Source organism: Lachnellula hyalina, assembly GCF_007821495.1.
Source record: "Lachnellula hyalina strain CBS 185.66 chromosome Unknown contig00026, whole genome shotgun sequence".
In the NCBI taxonomy this organism is placed as follows: domain Eukaryota; kingdom Fungi; phylum Ascomycota; class Leotiomycetes; order Helotiales; family Lachnaceae; genus Lachnellula; species Lachnellula hyalina.
The window spans coordinates 85,048-108,223 of record NW_022157140.1 but is presented as its reverse complement, the minus strand read 5'-3'; the positions used below and the strand labels follow the sequence as shown (position 1 = coordinate 108,223).

Here is a 23,176-nt window from a genome sequence, read left to right as displayed (position 1 = left end):
GACTGGATTATACGTACAAATCAGGTGGGGCTGTCGAATTTGAAAAGAAAAGCGAGCACAACGAGAAATGACGCCTTCCAGGCTTGATTAAGAAGTGGAACTGATTATCCACCTTATATCTACTTTAATAGAAGAAAAAGTGTTTTAATTTCAGTCTACAGCTGTTAAATATCCTCGAGTCGAGCAACGGGCCAAGTCTCGAATTTTCCTCGAAAGTACATCACGAGGGATAAGCCGCGTGGAACTTTTATCTATATAAACGGAAGTAGGACTCTAGAATAAATCGGCTCGGCAGTATATTATCCAGCCGAGAAAATCTACATAAGCCAACACCTCAATTCCGGAAACGCGTGCAATATACCGGTATACGCGACGGGATTAGGAGGCGTCCTCTTAGCGCTAAGATAGGTACCGATTGTATCCAAGCAGCAATCAAGTTATCAAAGAGACTAGCAGGCAGGCCTCATGAGTAAACTTTCCGCCAGACCGGAACATGATCCACTGTTGCCAAGAATAGGATCTCGCTATGCATAATTATTAAGTGTCGGCTATTTAGACATGAAAGGTAATAATAAAGATATGTTATATCCATGGTGCTAAAGCAAGACTAAAAGACTAGTATATTAAATCAAGAGAGCTTTAGATTAGTAGTTTTTCACAACTTATTTACACTTATACGAGTAATTACTAGAAACTATTTAGCCGACTTTATTATCTTATAAAGAGAGACTATAGAGCTACTATTTTCTGCACCTTAAATTTACTATGGTGGCACTTACTCAAAAACCCCACCAAGTCCTCCTCTATGACTTGGTGGTTCACGAGCCATCCCGTTGGGTTTCTTAGCCCGAGTTTTAAGTTTAGTTATGAGTATAGGGATCTTTTAGCTCACGCCACGCACGTGGGCATGAATCATGGGCATAGTGCCCGGAACGTAACCTGACTCAATCCTTGTTTAGACGAGTGTAGCGCACGGCTAGTAGGCACAAGAGAAGTCAGGGAACATATCTGCTATCTATAGTGGGGTGTCTCTGCTGGAGTCTTAGTTTTACATCAAGGCTGGATCTCGCACGCAATGTTGTAGAAGATGACGCGTTGAGCATCTGATAATGGTTGGTAGTGAGGCAGTTCGCGCGTATCTCCGTAGCTGTATTTGAGGCAGAATCACAATCGCCAAGCAGTTCTGGTGACTTTATATCTAGTAAAAACATACATCCAGCAACTCGGTGTCCATACGTCCGATGGCAAAACATTGATTGTTAGACGTCAAAGACTTTTCATTTACTCTCTATATAAAAACCGTTGTTCTTCATCAATCATGGCACCAAGCGCCCAGCCAGACGATGCTAAGTCGAGCCTCCCTTCAAATCCAGATCACTTGAAATTTAAGAGGCAGATTGAGATCGAAGGCCCTAACAGTACGGCAAAAGTATGTTGTTACACCCGCCCGGCGTCCAATAACTAAAAGTCGCATCTAGGATCCTCATTACCTACCCACCTGGAATCCAACGCAAAAATACCCACCTCTCGAACCATTCGAGTACGTTGAGCGCGGTAAAGATGCCGACCCAAGTTTCAAAGACCTGTTGTTGGAAGGATCTACTCTCGAAGATATCACACCATCAATGGGATCCGAAATTCATGGTGTTCAGCTTTCCAAGTTAACGAATGCTGGAAAAGACCAACTCGCTTTGCTGGTCGCCCAGCGGAAAGTAGTTGCATTCAGAGATCAAGACTTTACAGAACTCCCCATCAAGCAGGCTCTAGATTTTGGCGGCTACTTTGGCCGGCATCATATTCATCCAACATCCGGATCACCGGAAGGATATCCCGAAATGCACATCGTTCACCGGGGTCCTCATGACACAACTTTTGATACTCTGTTTGAAAACAGACTCACCAGCACATCATGGCACTCCGATGTATCCAATGAAAAGCAACCACCTGGAATCACCTTTCTATATGCTCTTGAAACGCCTAAAGTGGGTGGCGATACAGGATTTGCTAATTTGGCAGAAGCCTACAATCGTCTTTCTCCGGCTATCAAAGAAAGGTTGCACGGCTTAGAAGCTGTGCACTCTGGATTTGAGCAAGCAGAAGGCAGTAGAAAGAAAGGAGGTGTTGTAAGGAGAGAGCCAGTTGCAAGTGTACACCCACTTGTGAGAACGCATCCTGCTACTGGGGAGAAAGCACTGTTTGTGAACACTGGATGTATGTGAGAGTTCGATCCATAACACCTTTCCTATTACAGTCTCCTGACCAACCCGTGTGTCCATAGTTACTCGTAATATAGTAGGTCTCAAGAAGGAGGAGAGTGATGCTTTACTCAAGTTTCTTCTTGATCACATTTCTAATGGGGGAGACTTTCAAGCAAGGGTCTCATGGAAACCACGCACCGTCGTAGTCTGGGATGTGAGTATTCCTGCAATTCTACCTCAGCAATTGAAATATCTAATTGGGTCAGAATCGCGTTACATCTCACACTGCTCTCTTAGACTGGTCATCTGCAGCTTCTCGACGCCATTTAGCCAGGATTACACCTCAGGCAGAACAACCATATGAGACTCCCTATGTAAAATAAATTCCAGAAGGACATTTTGATGTTTAAACTTAGCAAATTCATAGCTTTTACATAATCATATGAGAGAAATATTTCGAAACGAAAAACAAATAAGTTTGGCATCGGGGAAGTTTCGTCTACTTCGGGCAACCAAGCAGATATTTAGAATGAAATGCGACAAGTAGGTGTCAACAGGATGGTATATTCAGAGGCAACGATTGCGCATGTCGTTGCCGATGGAATCTCCCTCTAATAGTCACTTTATATCGAGATTGAATAAGGCACAAAGGAACTAAAAGCGGGTAAAGGTAAAGTCCCTGCATGACTTACTTGCTAATAGAACCCTGCAAATTGGTAAAGATGTATTGAAATTCCATGTATTACAGGAAGGGACTTAAGATAACCTTGCGTATTTGCTAAGAGAGAGACATATCTATATATGGCAGGCAGTTGGGAGTTACTGTGCTATATTAAGATGAAGTCAAATAAATGATAGACTTGAATGCTGAGACTTTATTAGAGTACCACTTACTACACCACAACTCTCTCACCACCCACAAAGCTTTTCAACAATCAACTCAACCACGCACCAAACCCCTCACATCATTAAACTTTACACGCATACAGCATTACAACACGCCAGTCAGACCTACACACCTTATCTACTACACCGCATTAACTACTACTATAAACCGACAGCCTATTCCCCGCTCCACACAGCTCCCCCGCATCCCCCGCACACGCAAAACTACAATCCACCGCCGCAGCCTCCACACTACCCTCCTCAAACACATCCCCGCAGTAGCACTCGCGCGCATACTCGGTGCCGAAATACGTGTATCCCGCGCAGAAATCCGCGCAGGATTCCAGCGTCATGCTGTCGTTTGCGTAGGTGTTGCTGGATAGGGCGCGTGTGGAGGTGGCTTCGGTTTGGCAGCCGAGGAAGGTCCAGGTTGGGGGGATGGTTGGGGGGGCTGTGGGGGTCGCGGTGGGGAGGGAGGTGGTGCTGGTGGAGGTTGGGGAGGGGAGGTTGGATGGGGGCGTGCTGAGGAGGACTAGGGTTATGGGGAGGCAGGGGTTTGTGGGATCGGATGCTAGGGGTTGGTGGGTTGTAAGTGATGAATGAATGAATGAATGAATGAATGTGGTGGGATTTTTATGTTAGGGACGGATCTGGATCTGGGTTTGGATTTGGATTTGGGATCGTGGGAAAGGAAAGGAAAGGAAAGTAAAGAATAACATACCAGGGTTCTCGGGAGGTGAGTATCGGAACTCATACCCCCTATTCCCACTAGCTACCCTTACACAAATCGATCCACCGACTGGACTCTCCTCGCGTGTTGCGAACGCGAGTTGGATCTGTGTCTCGGTGACGTTGTCGGGGTTGCAACCGTATACGGGGGTGAAGATTGCTTTGGGATCGCCGCGTTCAGTCATGAACATTTTGGTTGTGTTGTCGATTTCGGAATACTAGGGTGTTTTACTTCGTAAGTAAGGTAGCTATGTCTACTGGTATGGAAGGAAATACGAGCGGGAAAGGAAGGAAAGAAAGAGACGGGTTGGGTTGGGGTGGGTTAACTATATACCTCGCCGTCAATCACAGCGTGGATAATATCCTGTTCGAGGAAGCCCGTATTGAGATCTAGATCGAAAGCGTAGTCTCCAACGGGAGACAGGAATAGATGTTTATCCCCACCGCCCGCCACAGCGAGGTTCATGTACCGGTCATGGATAACTGGGTACGCGGGATTCTGGATCAGGATCCCGAAGCCGCCTGTGATGTTGCTTGAGAGGGAGGTGGTGGGGATGTTACATGCTGAAGTAACGACTGCTGCTGCTGCTAGAAGTAGTTCTACTAGCGCGATGCGGGGTGGTAATTGCATCTTGATTAATTGCTCTTTGCTCTTTGCTCTTTGCAGTAGCTTTGATGCAGAAAGAGAGGGGGGGGGGGGGAGGAATCTTGGGATGAAGTGTTGTGCTGTGCTATGTTGGCTGGAATGTTTATATAGTGGTTTGAAACAAAGGGCTCACTTGCAGTTATAAAGATGTGTCTCGTATTCCAGCAGGTCAGGCGGGGTAAATGTAAAGTACCTGCCTGACTTGGCTTGCCAATGTAACCCTGCAAATTAGCAAAGATATATTGGAATTTCATGCAATGCAGGAAGGGATATAAGATAACCTTGCACAGAAGTAAATGTCGATATTCGCGAAGGCCCAAGAGAGAGAGATATAAATGTATGCGGCAACCCGTTTGGGGGGCCGTGGGGGGGGGGGGGCGGGGGATTGGGCTGTATTGAGATCAAGTTGAATAAATTTAACTGCACACTCGCTGGAGGGTTCTGATTGGTTTTTTTTATAAATATAGAAGTAGAGAGAGGTGTAGATAGATGTATTGTGTTGCTGATAATAGAAGTTATATACTAAGTAGAATGTGTAAATGAAGGAGTGTAGGAAATCGAGTTGCGGTAAATTTGTAGCAAGCAATTGGAGGGGCATTGACATGTGGAAAGAAAAAATGGTTACATGGTATCATTTTGTAAGACTATATAGCATTTAAAATTACCCTGATAGGAGTGAGGATATACATTAATTGCCTCGGTCTTGAGCTGAATGTCCCACGCCACTGCGTAAGACTATCTATATGCGAGGTGAACGTTTGTAGATTGGAAGCAACAAGGCGAGCGAGAAGTATTACGCTTTAGGAAATGTGTACTAGGATTATAATAAACTTCTTAAACGCTAATATTTGCTGGAACATGAAAATATCTAAATAGAGGGAAAATATAGAGAAGGAAGAAAAACACGGAGGTCAAATTTCGGGGCTGGGTTTGAGAGACTGCTGCTACGCGACAAAAACACGCTAAAACGCGTCTCCCCAGCCGTTTCCCAAACCCTTCTAAACTTGACATCCTCAGACCCTTTCACTCCCTGATATTCCAACACTACCGTCCATCCTTCATCTGACAAAGAGTCTACCTACTCGCCAAGATGGTAAAACCAAAAGATGCCGCAGAGGCAACACCAGCGCGACCTCCACCATCGTTAAAGAAGCAGAACTCCAGTGCAGGTTCCGCATCAGGTCAACGATCAATCATGAATTTCTTCACCAAAGCACCTGTGAGCAGCACTCCCAGCTCTTCTGATGGAGCCTTGAAAACCAACGCGGGCAATGCCAAAAGCTCAATGGCCAAACCGACCGCTCCTCCCAAGAAGCCCGCTTTCAGGAAACCCACCGTCAAGAGCATGACGCCTGTTCCAAGCAGCGACGCGGCTGGCCCATCCAGCTCTCAGGAGAATGAGAATGGCGGCATTCCGGAAGAAGAGGTAGATAACCGTCTGCCCTCACCTACGACGCCTGCTAAGAGAGTCATCCAGCAGGTTTTCAACGGGAATCCAGCGGGTAGCAGCCCTTCACGAAAGGTATACAGTGATATTCCCTTCACCGGGTGATGTCTATCTAACTATATTCCAGGCCAAGAAGGTTGTGAGCTACGCAGAATCCGACGATGACGATGAAGATGCCTTTGACCCAGCCGGCATATCAACGCAAAGAAAGAGAATGCGAAAGCCCATAATCGCAGACGATGAAGACGAGGAGGACGAGTTCGTTGGGGGCATGGATGGAGCTATTGATGAAGATGGTAAGCCTCCAAATATGCGATGAATACAAGATTTAACGTACTGTAGAAGAGATGGATGATTTTATTGTTGACGATGATTCCGACGCGCCAGCGAAGCCCTCAAAGAAACGTAAACGTCCTACAACCACCACCACCTCCCGTAAGCGTTCAAATGTCACTCCGCCTACACCAGCCAATGCCGATGAGGATGAGGATGAGGATGTTGCTATGGACATCCCTGAACCCTCCACCGCACAACAGTGGAAGTATGACCCCGAGAACACGGAACCGCTCCAACCAAGATCTACAAACATTCAAAAGATGCCGACTCGCAAGCCAGGTAAGGAAAAAGCTCACAAGACCGAACCTGACCAGCGATACCCTTGGTTGGCAGACCTTGCAGATATCGACCGCAATCCAGTCGGCCATCCAGACTATGACCCACGAACCGTATATATTCCTCCCATTGCGTGGAATCAATTCTCTGCATTCGAGAAGCAGTACTGGACGATCAAGCAGAAGTTCTGGAATACCATTGTCTTCTTCAAAAAAGGCAAATTCTACGAGCTCTACGAGATCGATGCTACGATCGGTCATCAGCTGTTTGACTTGAAGCTCACAGACCGTGTCAATATGCGTATGGTTGGAGTCCCAGAGATGTCTTTGGATCACTGGGCCAATCAGTTCGTTGCAAAGGGTTACAAGATCGCTCGGGTTGATCAGGTCGAAACTGCTCTGGGCAAAGAAATGCGTGAGAAAGAGGGAACTAAGAGTGGAGGCAAATCCACCAAGGTCGCCAAGATCATCAATCGAGAATTGGCATGCGTTTTGACTGGTGGAACCTTAGTGGAGGGAAGCATGTTACAGGATGATATGGCAACATTCTGCGTTGCTATCAAAGAGTCCACCGTCGATGACCTGCCAGCATTTGGAATCTCATTTGTGGATACTTCAACTGGACAGTTCTTTCTGTCGGAGTTTATTGACGACCTGGACTTGACAAAGTTTGAGACCTTTGTTGCTCAGACCAGACCACAAGAGATATTGCTTGAGAAATCATGCATCTCCAACAAAGCTCTACGCATTCTCAAGAACAACACAAATCCAACCACGATTTGGAACTACCTCAAACCTGGAAAGGAGTTCTGGCCAGCCGACACAACAAGACGCGAGCTTGATTGCAGCGGCTACTTCATTAAAGATGAATCTGAGGGCAAGGAAGTTTGGCCCGAGGTGCTTGAAGAGGGTAGAAATAAGGATCTTCTGATGTCTTCATTTGGTGCTCTGACTGAATACCTCAGAACCCTCAAACTGGAACGTGATCTCCTCTCCCAAGGAAACTTTACATGGTATAATCCGATTCAGAAGGGAACCACGCTGGTTCTCGATGGCCAGACTCTCATAAATCTCGAAGTTTTCGCGAACACCTTTGATGGTAGTCAAGATGGCACGCTATTTACGCTGCTCAATCGTTGCGTGACACCGTTCGGAAAACGCATGTTCAGGCAATGGGTTTGTCATCCTTTGGCTGATGCCAAGCGGATTAATGAGCGCTTGGATGCCGTGGATATGCTGAATGGCGACCGGTCTTTGAGTGATAAGTTCGTCGGCTCGATGACCCGGATGCCAGATCTAGAGAGATTGATATCTCGTATTCATGCTGGGGTGTGCAAACCAGACGACTTTGTCAGGGTCCTCGATGGTTTTGAGCAGATTGAGTACACGATGGGCCTTCTAGGCTCTTTTGGTGGTGGGGATGGAATTGTCGATCGTCTGATTGATGCGATGCCAGACCTCAAAGGGCCTCTGGAATGGTGGAAGACGGCCTTTGATCGATCCAAGGCCAGGGACTTCAAGCTCCTGATACCTGAACGCGGCATTGAAGAAGAGTTCGATGGGAGCCAGGATCACATCGAAGAAATAGAGGCTGCTTTGGAGAAATTCTTGCAGAAGAAACGGAAGGAACTGGGAGGAAATTCGGGCAAGATCAAGTTCAAAGACATTGGTAAGGAAGTCTACCAACTCGAAGTTCCAGCTTCGATCAAAGTGCCCAAAGACTGGCAGATGATGTCTTCGGCAGCAGGATTCAAGCGATATTACAACACCGAGTTGAAGAGTCTTATCCGACAGCTTCAGGAAGCTCAAGAGACTCATGGTCAAATCGCGAAGCAAGTTGCTGGGAGGCTTTATGCTAGGTTTGACCAAGACTACCAGACTTGGCTGGCGGCAGTCAAAGTTATCGCTCAACTCGATTGCTTGATCAGTCTCGCAGCCGCTTCAGCAGCTTTGGGAGAACCAAGTTGTAGGCCAACTTTCGTCGAAGCCGAAAGAAGTGTCGTCGAGTTCGAGGAGCTTCGACATCCTTGTATGCTCCCAAATGTCACCGACTTCATTCCTAATGATGTCAAGCTGGGTGGAGAAGCACCAAACATCAATCTCTTGACCGGAGCTAACGCCGCCGGTAAATCTACAATCTTGCGAATGGTATGTCCTGCCCTCCTATCTCAATTGCCCCTTCTAACAATGCCCAGACCTGCGTGGCAGTAATCATGGCTCAAATCGGCTGCTACGTTCCCTGCGTCTCTGCGACCCTTACTCCTGTCGACCGCATAATGTCCCGCCTCGGCGCCAATGACAACATCTTTGCGGCGCAGTCCACCTTCTTCGTCGAGCTCTCAGAAACTAAGAAGATTCTTGCAGAAGCCACGCCCCGCTCCCTCGTGATCCTCGATGAACTTGGTCGCGGTACATCCTCGTACGATGGTGTCGCAGTCGCACAAGCCGTTCTACACCACGTGGCTTCCCATATCGGCTGTGTAGGCTTCTTCGCTACGCATTACCATTCTCTTGCTACAGAATTCGCGAATCACCCCGAGATTGTAGGGAAGAGGATGCAGATCCATGTTGATGAAGATAATCGGCAAATCACGTTCCTGTATAAACTTGAAAACGGTGTAGCGGAAGGCAGTTTCGGTATGCATTGTGCAGCCATGTGCGGCATTCCAAACAAAGTCATTGATCGCGCGGAGGTAGCGGCTAAGGAGTGGGAACATACTTCGAGACTCAAGGAGAGTCTGGAGCAAGCGAGGAGTGGATGTTATATTCCGTTGGGGGTACAGAGTGATGTTGCGTGGGTGCTGAGGGATGCTGTGGGAATTGAGGATAGGGGATTGGAGGTATTAATCAAGGCTATTGAGGGGTTGTAGATGTTTACGTGTGGTTCTTGGAGCTTTACTCACTTCTAAACTGTTTTGGGGGCGTTGTGGACTGGTATGGCCTTATTTTCAGATGGTGCTATGGTGTGTATCTATATCAAGCTATAATAGAGCTGAGCGAGCTTGGATCTGCTGTAGGTGCTTCAAAATACTCTGAAAATCAAGATTTCAAGTTTTGTATCCTGCCCTTGACTACGGTACAATAACCTGGGCGGTATATCCAGCCCATACTATGAAGCTCTTCACCTCTTTTACTATGACTTCATTGGCCCGAGTTGACTCTTTCTTGAGTCCTGAGTTGATATGCTTCTTCTAAGTTAGGTTTTGCAAACCTTTCTTCGGGTAGCTGAAGCTGGACTGACTATCTAGCTCGAAAGAGTGAATTTCATTGCTAACTAGTATAAGTATTAGCGTATGATTCGTATCTTTCAATTTTATCTTTTACTATTTAGTAGACTTGGACTTATCTGGAGATTATAGATGAATTTTAGGTAGAATAGAATAGAATGATAGAACGAAATAGATAGCTAGTCTGATATTAAGGTTAAAAAATGGTTTGTATACAAGGGATATTTCAGAAAGGAATTTTTACTGAAAATAGCTTCTGGGGGACTTTTTGAGAAATGATGGTGGATATGAATAGCTTACTATAGATATAAGATACGGAAAAGTATATAGTTGGACTAGAAGGAAGATTGGGGATTGTGAAAGGTAGATACTTGAAATTATGACTCAGGAGGTTTGTCTTATAGACCTGACTAGGTAGTCAATCTTCTGGTCAGCGTAGATTAGTAATTCTAGAATTGCAATCAACTTTTTCATCTATACTATAGGACTTGGATGCCCTGCTGATCTTCCTACCTCGTATGTATCCATGTTCTCGTGACAAGTTATCTCGTGTTAAGTTATCATCTTCTAAGCTGCTGATTTGATTACTCTGAGGATACAACCGCTGTGAGAAAGCTTATTGTAAATGTAAACCTGATGTGTAGACTGGGCCTGACAAATATTGCTGAGAAAGAGAGTATGAGTCTCAGTATGAGATAGAACAGGAGATCTTTAGCAACGTGACTTGTGCTGCTGACTTGTAGAATCTCCAATCTAGAGGATGTGGTGGCTATCAGCCCGGCGGTTAGGCGGCACGGTCCAAAGCGCTCAATTTAATGCCACGCGTCATTTCATCTAGAAAATAAACGCCTCTCCGCAGCCTAAATACTCGAGCAGGATTGTTGGGCTTACTGCAATGCAATGCTGCAATCGAGTCATCTGGCACTCGGAAAGACGGACGAAGAAAATGTCATGGAGCTTATGTTGCAGTTAAGCATTCATGTTTCTTGAATTCTTACACCAATCATACACTTATACTTTAGAGATCTTATCTTGTAAATATTAATGTGGTGCTGGCACTCGTATCTAAAAGATGCAGATAGGTCCGCATAAGTCCAGAGCCGTTATTGCCGCTCTAGCACTGATCTTGGATTTTACGTTAGGGCGCTACCTTTCTCTGCTGTGAGGCTATTGATGCGCTGCTGCAATGTTACACTATGTTCTGTAATCGGACGAAAGCCCTAATCAAGTACATTTACTCGGTTACTTCGGATGGAAAGGCATTTACCTATGTAAATATTAAGTGCCTAGAACGCCCCAGAATGAGCTGGCTGTCAGCAAATAAGCCACGGGCTGAGACCCAAGGAAAAATTAATGGAAAAGTCTGTTCTGGGCATATTTTAGTATGTACATAGAGTCGTATTGGGCCCTAAGTTTGCATTCCCATAAGGGGTACCGAACTAGTGCGGCTATACGAGGAAGGAACTACGTAGGCGCCGCAAGACTTTGCATCAAAATCCTGCCACGATTACACGATATATCAAGTTCGTCCACATTTTAGAATATGTAGCTGCTGCAATGTGAAGGATAATATGCGAGGTACGAAAATATCCTGCATGAAAAAACAGTAACCCAGTAACCATATAGGACTATTGGTTCGTCTGTTTGGCGCCTCAGACTTCAGACGACTCGCCCATTCTTGGTCGGGCCCCTCCTCCCCAATATTATGCAATGTTTAAGCTGAGAATAGCGCATTGTAAATGGAAACACGGGATGGGCGTAACACTTCTTTACTCGAAACATACATATAACGAATGAAAGAAATGGAATCAAGTGTGGTCAAAAGGATCAGCCTCAGCTTGTGGCGGTGTGGAAACTTTAATCGTTGTGGATCTCAGCTCAGCAAACTTTTGAGAGACGGGCGTAATGAACTCCGACTTGCTGATAAGCACAGAAGCTGAAGTAGCACTTGGAATACGACGCTGTGGGTTGGTAAGCCTCTCTCTGATTCGGGCCTAGATGCGATGGATAAAAACCTGTTGAACCATTGAAAATGCCTGCAATTCTACCACGACCGTGTCGAACTAGCGCAGGTTCTGCACGACATTCCGGGGACTCGATCTAGTCAACCTGTCAACCTCATGTCAACCGCGTGGTTGACGGGGATAGGTCCAAGGATCTTTCGTACCGAGAATCCCTGTCGCATATCAGAGCGTGACCTTGTGACCATAGGTTGCGAGCGAGGTAGGGGGGCCCGCGATACATTAGGCAACGGCAACCGTACTGTATATGGAATGTATGGCATGGCATGGCATGGCATGTTCAGTAAATCCCTGCCTGTCATATGCAGGATGATCCCATAGGAGCGTACCCGGCCCCCCGGAGGTAGATAAAGTATTTGCTGCGAATGCTCCTTCGTTCAAGCCTGGCGATTGGCGGCTGAACGACAGCAAAGGTGGGTAGAAGTTTGTGGTCAGATGATGTTGAATAAAGCATCCACAACGGTATAATGAGGTGCAATTTCTTCGAGTCTGGTGCTACTAAACAGTGAAAAATGGTGGCGTGGAGGTTTTGGTACTGTTATGTAGTACTATCGGCGCTGGTAGTGGCTGCACACTCGGCTCGTCTGTCAGTAAGCAACAGCTGAGGTTACATGGCGTTTGCAGCCACCCCCACTGGCGTCGGGTAAGTATTCGACACTCGATGCAGCAGCGGACCCGAGAGATGTTGTGTGACAAAAATACAGGTACATGAGCGAGAGGGAGTATATCGAGATGTATCGAGATGGTGTTGCAAGCGGGTAGATGATTATATCCGCTGCAGGGTCTAGTCCGGACAGAAGGGGCAGAAGGCGCTACTGTAAGTTTACAGTAGGGCTTTCTTCGATGAACTACGTACACTTTCAGCTTCATTCTTCAACCTCAATCTCAACCCATCCTCAACCTCCAGTACAGGGCGTTTGGCAACCTTGTGTTGCATTACCGCACGGATTCCACCTTTCAACTCCGGATAGTACCAGAAAACGTTCCTAACCCCGTCATCTGGGCTCATCCCCATCATCCCACATTACGTGTTGCCGTCTCGGCGACTGAATGGCCCCTTTAATGAATGACCCGAGGAATTGATGGCCTCGGGAATCTCTTCCTAACACGGTCTCACCTCTGGCAGGAATTTATTTCTCTACTCCGCCGGCTTGAAGCGCTATAGTATGTCCATAATTCTTGCAGGAGAACAGGAGAGCCTGACCAAAGGCCCATATTGAATTAGCACTACCCTGCTCAATGACTGTCACACTTCTGCTCGAACGTCTACGCGCAAACTTCATACTAGGACACAAGTGTTGCCCTTTGGATGGGTTGTGTCGAGAACGATGCTAGGAGCCATTTTTCTGAGCCGTTTCGCTTTGGCCTACTTTCAAAACCGGAAAATGATAATAGTCGGTGGCATATATGTATGGGCCTTTGCTTGGTAGCAAATAGGTACTTCGGAAAGCATGAATATGGGATCCTCATACGCTTCTTGTGCCTCTATTGCAGAGGCTAGAGAAATGTGGCAAGTTTCGATACAGGAATTAGTCTGCGGCTGTGAGTCCATGCCGTTACCTTCCACCAATCACTGAACTCTCAGACAGCCTTCTATACACCACCCGAGAGTCAAGTGCAGTCCCTTCCGCCCCGTTGATATTAGGGCTAGCCTTCCGTTCCCTATCGAGCGATCAGGGGTAGAAGCCAAGCTGCCATCCGAAGGAACCGTTGCTTCTATTATCGGAGTCAGCATTCACCAGGCCCAGGGTTACCACGTGGAGCCTAGTATTGGTGCGTCGCCATCATAAGCATGACCATTATCTTAGAATACTCCTTCTATATCCTAGTGTATGATACGAAAAGTGGTGTCCTAGGCTCTTCCCATCCACCAAATGTTGAAAGCCCGAAGATGTAATTCTATCCCCGCCAAACCAATACGGCATACTAGTTACATGCACGTCGGCCTTGCTGGAGGAGTATTTGTGCTATTGCTGGATTCTCCCCTGTCTTTATTGTAGCGTCTATCGTGCCTCTGCATGTGTCACCCTACGTTGGAATCGTGGGCCAATTGCAAAACTTCATACTCAGCTTTCTTGCCTAGGACGAGTTCTTTCGAATTGGTCTTCCTTATTACCCTTGCTAGCTTCTCAATATTACTATGTATGTGGGTGATATCGGTTGAATTCCACGCTTTTTGACCCTCCTTAGTTGTATTCTTTAGGTCTGCAAAAAGGAGGGTGGTTACTTGTTTTGGATCCCTACAAGCCTTTCTCCTTCCTGTAGCACATATAAAAGTATCTGGCATCTCTCTCAAATTGTCTCACTCTGTCTCTCTATCGACGCCTCTTACTTTACTCTTTATTATATAGATTTTGAAAATAATCTCCTTTACAATGAAGCTCGGCATATTCGCAACCCTCTTGTGGAGCTCGATCGTAGCAGGTCAATGTATGTATTAACAGAGATCTTGACAGGCTCCTGCTAACATGATATTATTAAGTCGATTACCCTGAACTCCCAGTTAATTTTCTTCAAACTACTACCCCAACCACTGTTAGTACCAGCGTCTTCTTTCCAATTGATATCTAACCATCTATAGCCTTTACCCCAGGGCTTTCCGTGGGGTACGAAAACTGCAAATAATACCAACGCTTGTGAGTTATCAAATCCGAAGTTATAAAGCCAACATGCGTGCTAATAACCTTCTAGATAGTAAGTTTCGAACATGCCACTACTACTAATACAGCGTCTGACCTGAATTCTCCCGTTAGATGGTAAGCTTCGCAATGATTTAATCAGCTAGCACTTTGCTAACGTTCCTTATAGATCCACCAAACACTGGGTATGTTTCCAAGTCCTGCCCCCCTCCATGCAATCACTAACAAACGAAGTGTCTTGCGAATTTACGATTTCACTGTTGCGAGGACATTGGGTTCGCCGGACGGCTACCAGAAGCATTCTTTGACCATCAACGGGCAATTCCCCGGTCCCTTGATTGAGGCAAACTGGTGAGACGCAATTCTCAGCGGCATTTTTGCATGTTACTAACTCTCACAGGGGTGACACTATTCAAGTTACTGTTCATAATAAGATCACCGGCCCAGACGAAGGAGTGGGACTTCACTGGCATGGAATCCTGCAAAAGACATCTCAGTAAGTTCGAATAATGGTGGAGTAAATAATATAGAGTGACTAAGTGTTTTTAGATGGATGGACGGTGTTCCAGGGGTCCAGCAATGCCCCATTCCGCCTAACGGAACCTTCACCTATACCTTCCTTGCCGATCTTTACGGGACTTCTTGGTATCACTCGCACTATTCAGCTCAATACGCTGGAGGTCTTGTTGGTCCTATGGTCATTCATGGGCCACAAACCGTCCCTTATGCTATCGGTAAGCAAAAATAGATCAGAGTCTATGTTGAAACAATGACAATTAATGAGAGTAGACAAGGGCCCATTTCTCCTGACAGATTATTATCATAAAGACTACTTCTCTCTTGTGGAAGAAGTCATGACTCCAGGAGCTGTAAGTTACAGAGTACCGAATTTTACTTTTGAACCACCACTAAACATATCTAGGCACCGCCATTCTCCGACAACAATTTGATCAATGGAAAAAACAATTTCAACTGCTCTACTGTAGCCTCAGGGGATAACACAACCTGCCATAACGGAGCACCCCTTTCAGTGACTCATTTCACACCTGGGGTGGTCCACAGACTCCGCCTAATCAATGCCGGAGCGGAAGGAGTGCAGAAGTTCTCAATTGACGGTCACAATCTTACGGTCATTGCAAACGACTTTGTCCCTATCATTCCTTATACTACTGATGGTATGTTATTAAACCTTGTGATACAAATGATATCTTCTGATATTTGCTAGTTGTGACACTTGGAATTGGCCAACGAACTGATGTTCTCGTCACTGGACTCACGACTCCCTCCCTCGGTGGCTACATAATGCGCTCTTCTATTGCTGGTGGCGGTTGCTCCTTGACCAATCAGCCTGACGCAACAGCCATCGTGTACTATGGACTGCTTCCACCCGCAACTATTCCCAAAACAACACCCTCGCCAAACTTCGTTACCTCGACCGCAACAATATGTGCAAATGACCCACTTACAGAGACAGTCCCCTGGTACCCAATTCAGCCGGATCCTAACCCGCCAACCACCAAAGAAATCGACATTGACTTCCATACAAATGACACTGGCTTCTCACTCTGGTATATGAACGGGGAATCCTTCCGAACAGATTACAACTCGCCCATCCTCCTACTTTCGAAGGCTGGCAACAACACTTTCGAGCCGGAATGGAACGTTGAGAACTTTGGTTCCAACTCTTCTATCCGAATCGTGATCAACAATAATAGTCCAACTGGAGGGTTCGCTACCCATCCCATCCACTTGCACGGCCACAATATGTTTATCCTGGATGTCGGAATCGGGACTTGGGATGGTACGACGACTGTCAACGCAAATAACCCCCAGCGAAGAGATGTCCAGCTTTTGCCAGCTGGAGGATATATGGTGTTGCAGATCTTTGCCGACAATCCTGGTGCTTGGCCGTTGCATTGCCATATTGTAAGCTACCGCCACTCTGAAGCCTCCTCGGCAGATTTGCTAATATGATGTTTAGGCATGGCATGTATCAGCCGGTCTGTATGTGACGGTTCTCGAACGCCCGGATGATATTGCGAATCTCCCTATTCCATCTATCATGGCTCAAACCTGCAGAGATTGGTCTGTGTTTACTGGCGAAGAGGTCGTCAACCAGATTGATTCTGGTCTTTAGAGTTGTGAACGTATATGGGTTCTTGAATCATGCTACCTTGATTTCTTCAACCATTCACTGCTTGAGTAATTTGGCTCGACTTGTAATTTCGTTTTTGATACTCTCCTTTTATCCCTTTCTTTGAATGATAGTACACTTGAAATACATTGGTACGCGAGGACTAGTATCTGCAAATATACAAACGATGCATTGACAGAGGTTTTTCATATTACCGTGTGATTTCTTAGGAATATGCGTCTAGTCTCGTGATTTCGACGGGCGTCTCATTTCGCCCTTCACGAATCATAACATGTCCTTAGCTGCAACACCGTAAGCGGATATACGAGCTTGATGCTTATTTTATGGATTGTAAGACTTCCACACAGTAACATGTTGGCGAGGTTTATACATGAATCAGATATCTCGATGCCTTATTGACCCCACAACGCCTTCCTCTCCTCAGTTAGGTGCTTATCCATGCGTGTAAGCTCTGCCCTAGTACCCCTAGCTATTCGTCTTCTATGAACTGAGTCAGATACGCCAGCCTCATTCCGATGTCCTGCTCTGGCATGGTGGTGATTTCTCCCAGAACCTTTTGCCACCAACACCTTCTTCCCTGGTGCAGCAGCCACGCTATTTGATTTCTCTGCCTCCTCCAGCCCAACATTCTCCACACATCCCCCCTTTCCCTCCTGTCGATGCTTTCCATCTTCTAGCCCAGCAGGTGATCCACCCAACCTCTCCGTCGGCTCCCAACGCCTTAAATCCTTCGGCCGAGAACTCTTCTTCAACCCATCCTCTCGCTCTGAGTCCTGCCATACTCGCTCGCTGCGAGGACTGGTTCTGAGCGAGGAATTTGTGCCGCGATCTAGAAAAGAAGAATATCCTTTGCCTTCAAGCTGAGTCAACGATGCTGGAAACTCATGCAGAGTTCCTTCGTTAGACGACACAGGCCACTCGAAGCGAATACGTCTATCACAATGCTCAGTCCAACTATTCGACTTAACGGACTCCGCAACCCGTGTTTGCCACACGAAATTCTGATGTATCTTTTGTGTGCTAATCCTGCCGTCCCTAACGGGCTGATCACTCGCCTCGACGCACTCAAACTCGCTCTTGTTGATCTTGCGAGACTTCAAGATCCCCCTCGGTGCACTGTGAGTGCTCCCTGTCGCAAGTGGGTATGCATCGTAGGTATTGGCAGATGTCTGTATGCGCACGGGGGACTTAGCCCGGGCGGCTCTTGAGACTTTTCGTGCGAGGTGCGCGCTTCTGTCTAGGGTATTGGAGGATGGTCTGCGGATGAGGACCCCTGTGGTGCGGTATTCGATGTCTATGTATTGATTGAATTTCCGGGGTGTGATTGATTGGGGGACGGTTGTGGCGTGATTGAGAGGAAGGGTTGGTTTTGCGAGAGAGTTTCCCATGTTGAATAGGTGGGTTTGAAAAGGGGGGTGTAATTGGGAAATCACCTATTATTGGTTAGCAATATATTTCGAAATGTATTTGCTGTAAACAGGTTGGAGTATTTACAATGTAATGATTCATTTATTTCCGCGTCGAGATGACTGGTACCGTAGTTTATGGCACATTCTTCGTGGGGGCGTAGAACGCAAACAAAGTCTCGTCTATCTCCTAGTGAATAAGGCGGTGAATTGATATTGAACTGGAGTCGATTCACATACTGCTCTGAATCCTTCACCCCCTACACCTAATCACGAGCTATGAGGAGCCTCGTCCTCCATTCCAACTATTAGATAGCTAGCCTGTAAACCCAAGAAATATATAAACACACTGAGATCCATTAAACATCACTTATACCCTCCACTAACATATCTCAATACCGGTACTGTGGTTTTGGAGTCAAGTTTTATCCCTTTTTTCCCCTTTAGCGAGGCATGAGGCTTGAAGATTGAAATATATGTGGACGAGACTGGAAGTGAAAAGACAGCAGTGTGATTGTACTTGAACGGGGTTCGATGATTTTAAGGGCTGGGAGTCTCTATTAAGAATTCCTGATAAAGCTAGATGGAATAGGCAGCAGCCCTCTTGTATCATGACAAGAGGCTGTATAATGCCCATGAATGTGCGAAGTCTTTCTGGATTTTGATTGATATAACATAGCTACTCTCACCTGCGTGAAGGTTATGCAAAGACGGAAAATAAATGACCTAACTGTGGATAGACTCTGGATGTTGGATATGAATACCAAATATAGCAGTTCTGCCTTGCCGGAAGGCTTCGAGTAATTTTATATTCATACTAGCTATGGCCCGATACTAACATATAGAGATAAGTTGCAAGTCACAAGAGGGAGCGTCGGTCAACTCACAGCTCGGTCTTCCTTGAAGATCTTTTCGCTCTAATCTGTGCCTCCGCTTCAGCCTTTGTTGGCAAAGTCCCTTCCAGATCCATCCACTCCGCCACAAATGCCGTCACGATCTTCGCCCAATCGTGTACAGTAGGTAAATCCAAGTGCTCACCATCATCGGCAGCCGTGTGCCATACATTGGGAAATGGCGTCGCTATTATGTGGAGCACTTCTACGCCTCGAGCCATGAATGGGATGTGGTCATCTTGCACTCCCCATTTATCACGGAAGTCGTTTAGGCCTTTGTTTGCATCGTAGAGGAAGGGTTGAGATGCTTGGGATTCCAGAAGGCCTAGTGTTCGCAATCGGGATTCGATGACGGCCAGGTGTTGATATGCCCAGTGTGTAGTCTTGAAGAACGAAGGGACTCGAGGGTTTGCTGAGCCAAGAAGATCCAAAAGCATGAACAGTGAGATGGAACTGAGGCCATTGCGGTATGTAGACATAGCAGCATGCGGAGTCGACTCCCATGTTTCGGCCAATGATCTGATAAAATTAGCATATTCCCTAATCACCATGAAATCTCCTTACCTTGCCCCATATAACGAGTCAGTATTCGTCCAATCCAAAAATGCCTCCTCCCCGTCCAAAAACAGAATCTGCACCCCGGTCTCCTCCTCCAACCCATTAGAACCATCCGCCTCCATAGCAGCCCATTTCTTCGTCAACGCCTCATCCACACTCCTTGCCGCATGCATTATAATTGCGCAAGGCGCTGCGCTATCTGTCGCCCCAATAAATCCAGGGGGTTGGAGCTTGCTGTCATAATGTGCAACCAGGGCCAGCCTTCCCACATCCCCAGCTTTCGCCCACGGCGGATCGCGTGTAATTATAAAGTTCACAAACGGGACTTGTGTATCGCCCGTCGCGGGAGTCGTCGCCGTTGAGTTTTGGAACTCGATGGTCCATTTTGGGAGATGGGCTCCAAACCAATTCGTGAAATGCTGCTGCACCGCCAACGAGCCGGGAGTTCCTGGTACTCGAGGGATCAGAATGGGCGCAAGGATAGATCCATCGTGTATATCAAAATCCGGGCCTGCAGAGGGCAGATTTCGTAGTGTTTCGTCAGACAATGGTGTGAATGCTGAGATGCCCAGCAAGATAGTTGCAAGGAAGAGCAAGGTCTGCGAGAACCGCATCTCCATGGTAGTTTCGACGAGGCAAGAGCCTGATATTGGGTCACCGAAGAAATCTCCGTAGGATCATCCTCAATCCAACTTCTACGTCGATGAGAAGTTTGTTGAGAATGCGAGTTTGATATCTGTTAACAGTGAGATAAAGTGATACACGGGAGCGGCCGCTTACGAGTACTGTACTTATCGCGGCTAACGCGCTTAAGTATTGAATGTTTTGACTTTGATATCAATGTTTTCATATTATTCAACAACGCCATTGAAAACTTCAAACTCTTCCTTTTCAACTTCATGGGAGGCTATTTTTAATCCATGGAATTCATTTTCTGTTTAGCTCCCCTCATTTGAGGCTTAAGAAAGGTACTCCGAGCGTGTCACGGAATTTTGTTTTTGCAGGCCAGTCGGTTCTGTTCTGCCCCTGAACTTCACTTTCAGCAAAAACATCATGTTCATACAACGCTTGATATCACGGCGAGCTGTCCAAACTTTCAGAAAACCATTCATATACCCCTTTCCCCTATCAACGAGCTCCAGAAACTCGATACAACATCTCAGTCGTCGGCTGGCTTCTTCGACCACCAGGACTGTCCCTCGTGTTTCCAGCAAGAAACAGAGTAACCCTTGAAACTCCTAACTTTATGCATATCTAAAAAAATCATAGTATTCCCAGAGCGGGTCCTCGTATACCATGCCGGGACAGGCCGGACCGTCTTCCTCGGCTCCCTGAAAGTCACCACAATCTTCATCGCCACCTTCTTTTGCGCTGTCCTAGGCCCAACATACTACTACGCAGAAAATGAGCCACCGTGGGTCTCAGTAATCGGTACATACGCCAACTTTCATCTCGATATAAGTACGTGACTAACCCCTTCTAGTCATCCTCTCGGGCATAATACCCATGATATCCGTATTATACATGACCTCGCCCTTCGTTAATTACATCCATCTCCGTCTCCCTCCATTTGCCCGCAACTCCACCGAATTGATGAGACGCTTTACCAAAACGCTGCCCAGAGACGCTGAAATTGACATCACGACCATGAACGTCCTTGGGAAACCGAGAGTGGCGCGTATGAAGATCCAGGATTTGTCTGCTGCGAATGAAAGGTTTGGGCTGGTCAACTATGTCAGGGATACGAAGGCGATTAATGAGAGGAGGAAGTGGTGGATGGGGAAAGCCGTGAGGCAGTTTGGCGTTCATGGGGGGAAGGGGAGTATGGTGGGGGGTGAGGCTTGGAAGGATATTCAGGCGGCTATTGCTAAGAGGGGTGAGAAGGGGGTTCGTGTAAATCCTAGCTCTTGAAAGTTTATTCCCTTTGGTAGTGCAGAGAAAATGTCACCATGCCCATCGAAATGGATGGGTCTACTTATCCTGTCACAATAAACCTATACTCCGCGCTCCGTAATCTTCGGAAGCCCTCGGAGGTACGCCTCATGTGGGTCGATTCCATATCCATTAATCAGAGAGATGATGAAGAGAAGTCTCAACAAGTCAATCTAATGCGAGACATGTATGCCAGCGCTAATACATGCGTGGTGTGGTTCGGAGACTTTCTAGACCATGGAATAACCATGACTGAAGCTACAGCCTTTTTGGACACGTTGGTGGAAATGATAAAGATCTGAGAGAAGTGGGACATTTCGAGGGAGTGGCATTATATGAGGAGTTCATGTCTGTTCTCTAGGTGCTTCCGGAAATCAGGTCAAAGCTGTACTCTGGAAGGCTTAGAAAGTTGGGTATAATTATGGTTTCCACACCTCATCAGAATAAGCTACGCATACCCCCTCTCCCGTCGAGATATCTTATAGAAGTTCCTATGATATAATTCCATTCACGTTAAAAATTGCACCCACCTCCCCTTTAAGAAAGAAACCATTTGCCCAATCTCCCTCTCCTCTAACTCATGTCCCAGCCTTCATACGTATGCATATTAACCACAACCCCAACACTCGTTATCACCTCCTTCATCTGCTCTCCCCACTTAAGCCTAACCTTCTCATCAGCCATCCCATGGGCAACCCAGAACCTCACATCACCCAACCCATCTTCCTCGTCTCCCTTCCCACCACCATCACCCTCACGATTACAATCCCCCAACCCTAAAATACCCCTTAAACACCCCCTCACAGCCCCCCTCCTCTTCCCATACACCTCTCGCGCGCCATCATCCCTCCCCAACTTACACTCCATCACCGCCCTCTTCAGTGCTCCCCGCCAAGGCAACCACCCCGAAAGCCCCACAAACCCCATTACACCTGGTACAAAGCCCCCTAATATCAACATGCTAACCATAGCAGCGCCCTGACTAAAGCCCCCTACTATTACCCTCTTCCCTACTTCCCCACTTCCACCTCCACCTCCACTTCCACTTCCACATCCTCCTTCTTTTTCATTTCTATGATCGAGAAGTTCCATTTCCCGCTCAACCAAACCCCCCAAATACCCAGCCGACTCCCTAACGCCCTCTCTCACCCCCAGCCCATCTTCCCCTACAGTCCGGTCTCCAAACGAATGTACATCGAACCAAGCATGGCTCTCGCGGCCCCCGAATACAGTTGTAGGGCGTAGCCGCCCGGTTGGGAAGATGAATTTAGTTCCCGGTAGAAGAGAGGTGAGAGTTTGGGTTTGGATTTGGGTTTCAGGGAGAGAGGGAGATGGGGTAATGGATATGGATATTGGGATTGGAATGCATATAGAGAGTAAAGCGGAAGCTATTTCTGGGCCCGATGTTGAGGTGCCGTGCAGGAGGATTAGCGTGGTGGTGTGCGTGGTGGAGGGGGGGATTATGTAGGGTTCTGGGTATGAGGATGTGGAGCTAGATGCGGAGGCCATTGTTTGGGAAATTGACGCTTGTATGTATATTTGTTTATTTGTTGGAGATAGTGTAGACATGGTATTGTACTGCAATGTATGCTCCGAGATCGGCTGCGGGGTAAGGTTGTTGGGCGCTGGAAAGTAATGCTACGTGGTGAAGTTGTATTTGCTGGTTGGGGAACTGCTTGGAATGTGATGATCTCGATAATTGAAGAATAACAATGCGTTGCAATGGGAGCACGGATTTTGGGACTCATCGTATTTTATTTCCATAAAGCTACTGAATACCAATATAGCAAGTAGTAGCTAATGACTCACTGGTTGTACCACCTTATGCG

At 46.8% G+C, this 23,176-nt stretch overlaps 6 protein-coding genes across 6 annotated transcripts; 4 read left to right on the top strand and 2 right to left on the bottom strand.

The window, feature by feature from the left end:
* Positions 1-1,318: 1,318 nt before the first annotated feature.
* JLP1_0 (Alpha-ketoglutarate-dependent sulfonate dioxygenase) lies at positions 1,319-2,581 on the top strand (the record flags this gene model as incomplete). The annotated part of the gene is made up of 4 exons (XM_031147157.1): positions 1,319-1,429; positions 1,479-2,211; positions 2,279-2,412; positions 2,465-2,581. The coding sequence occupies 4 exons, from the start codon at positions 1,319-1,321 to the stop codon at positions 2,579-2,581; spliced, it is 1,095 nt and encodes a 364-aa protein (XP_031007537.1).
* Positions 2,582-3,235: 654 nt separating this feature from the next.
* On the bottom strand, positions 3,236-4,443 carry LHYA1_G002179 (WSC domain-containing protein; the record flags this gene model as incomplete). Its single annotated transcript, XM_031147156.1, has 3 exons — positions 3,236-3,615; positions 3,805-4,030; positions 4,147-4,443. 3 exons carry the CDS (start codon positions 4,441-4,443, stop codon positions 3,236-3,238), a joined length of 903 nt encoding a protein of 300 aa, XP_031007580.1.
* Positions 4,444-5,530: 1,087 nt separating this feature from the next.
* msh6 (DNA mismatch repair protein) lies at positions 5,531-9,386 on the top strand (the record flags this gene model as incomplete). The annotated part of the gene is made up of 4 exons (XM_031147155.1): positions 5,531-5,980; positions 6,033-6,201; positions 6,248-8,664; positions 8,712-9,386. Coding segments are annotated over 4 exons (3,711 nt in total), but the record flags the coding sequence as incomplete, so codon positions are not given.
* Positions 9,387-14,139: 4,753 nt separating this feature from the next.
* On the top strand, positions 14,140-16,540 carry ptaK_1 (oxidoreductase; the record flags this gene model as incomplete). The annotated part of the gene is given in 11 exon segments (XM_031147154.1): positions 14,140-14,194; positions 14,247-14,299; positions 14,346-14,400; positions 14,573-14,588; positions 14,602-14,754; positions 14,804-14,899; positions 14,953-15,137; positions 15,193-15,272; positions 15,326-15,578; positions 15,629-16,329; positions 16,385-16,540. The coding sequence occupies 11 exon segments, from the start codon at positions 14,140-14,142 to the stop codon at positions 16,538-16,540; spliced, it is 1,803 nt and encodes a 600-aa protein (XP_031007586.1).
* A 2,307-nt stretch (positions 16,541-18,847) lies between these two features.
* On the bottom strand, positions 18,848-20,035 carry QPCT (Glutaminyl-peptide cyclotransferase; the record flags this gene model as incomplete). The annotated part of the gene is made up of 2 exons (XM_031147153.1): positions 18,848-19,376; positions 19,422-20,035. The coding sequence occupies 2 exons, from the start codon at positions 20,033-20,035 to the stop codon at positions 18,848-18,850; spliced, it is 1,143 nt and encodes a 380-aa protein (XP_031007585.1).
* Positions 20,036-20,468: 433 nt separating this feature from the next.
* Positions 20,469-21,649, top strand: het-6_19 (Heterokaryon incompatibility protein 6,OR allele; the record flags this gene model as incomplete). The annotated part of the gene is made up of 4 exons (XM_031147152.1): positions 20,469-20,637; positions 20,685-20,846; positions 20,899-21,302; positions 21,347-21,649. The coding sequence occupies 4 exons, from the start codon at positions 20,469-20,471 to the stop codon at positions 21,647-21,649; spliced, it is 1,038 nt and encodes a 345-aa protein (XP_031007588.1).
* Positions 21,650-23,176: the final 1,527 nt, after the last annotated feature.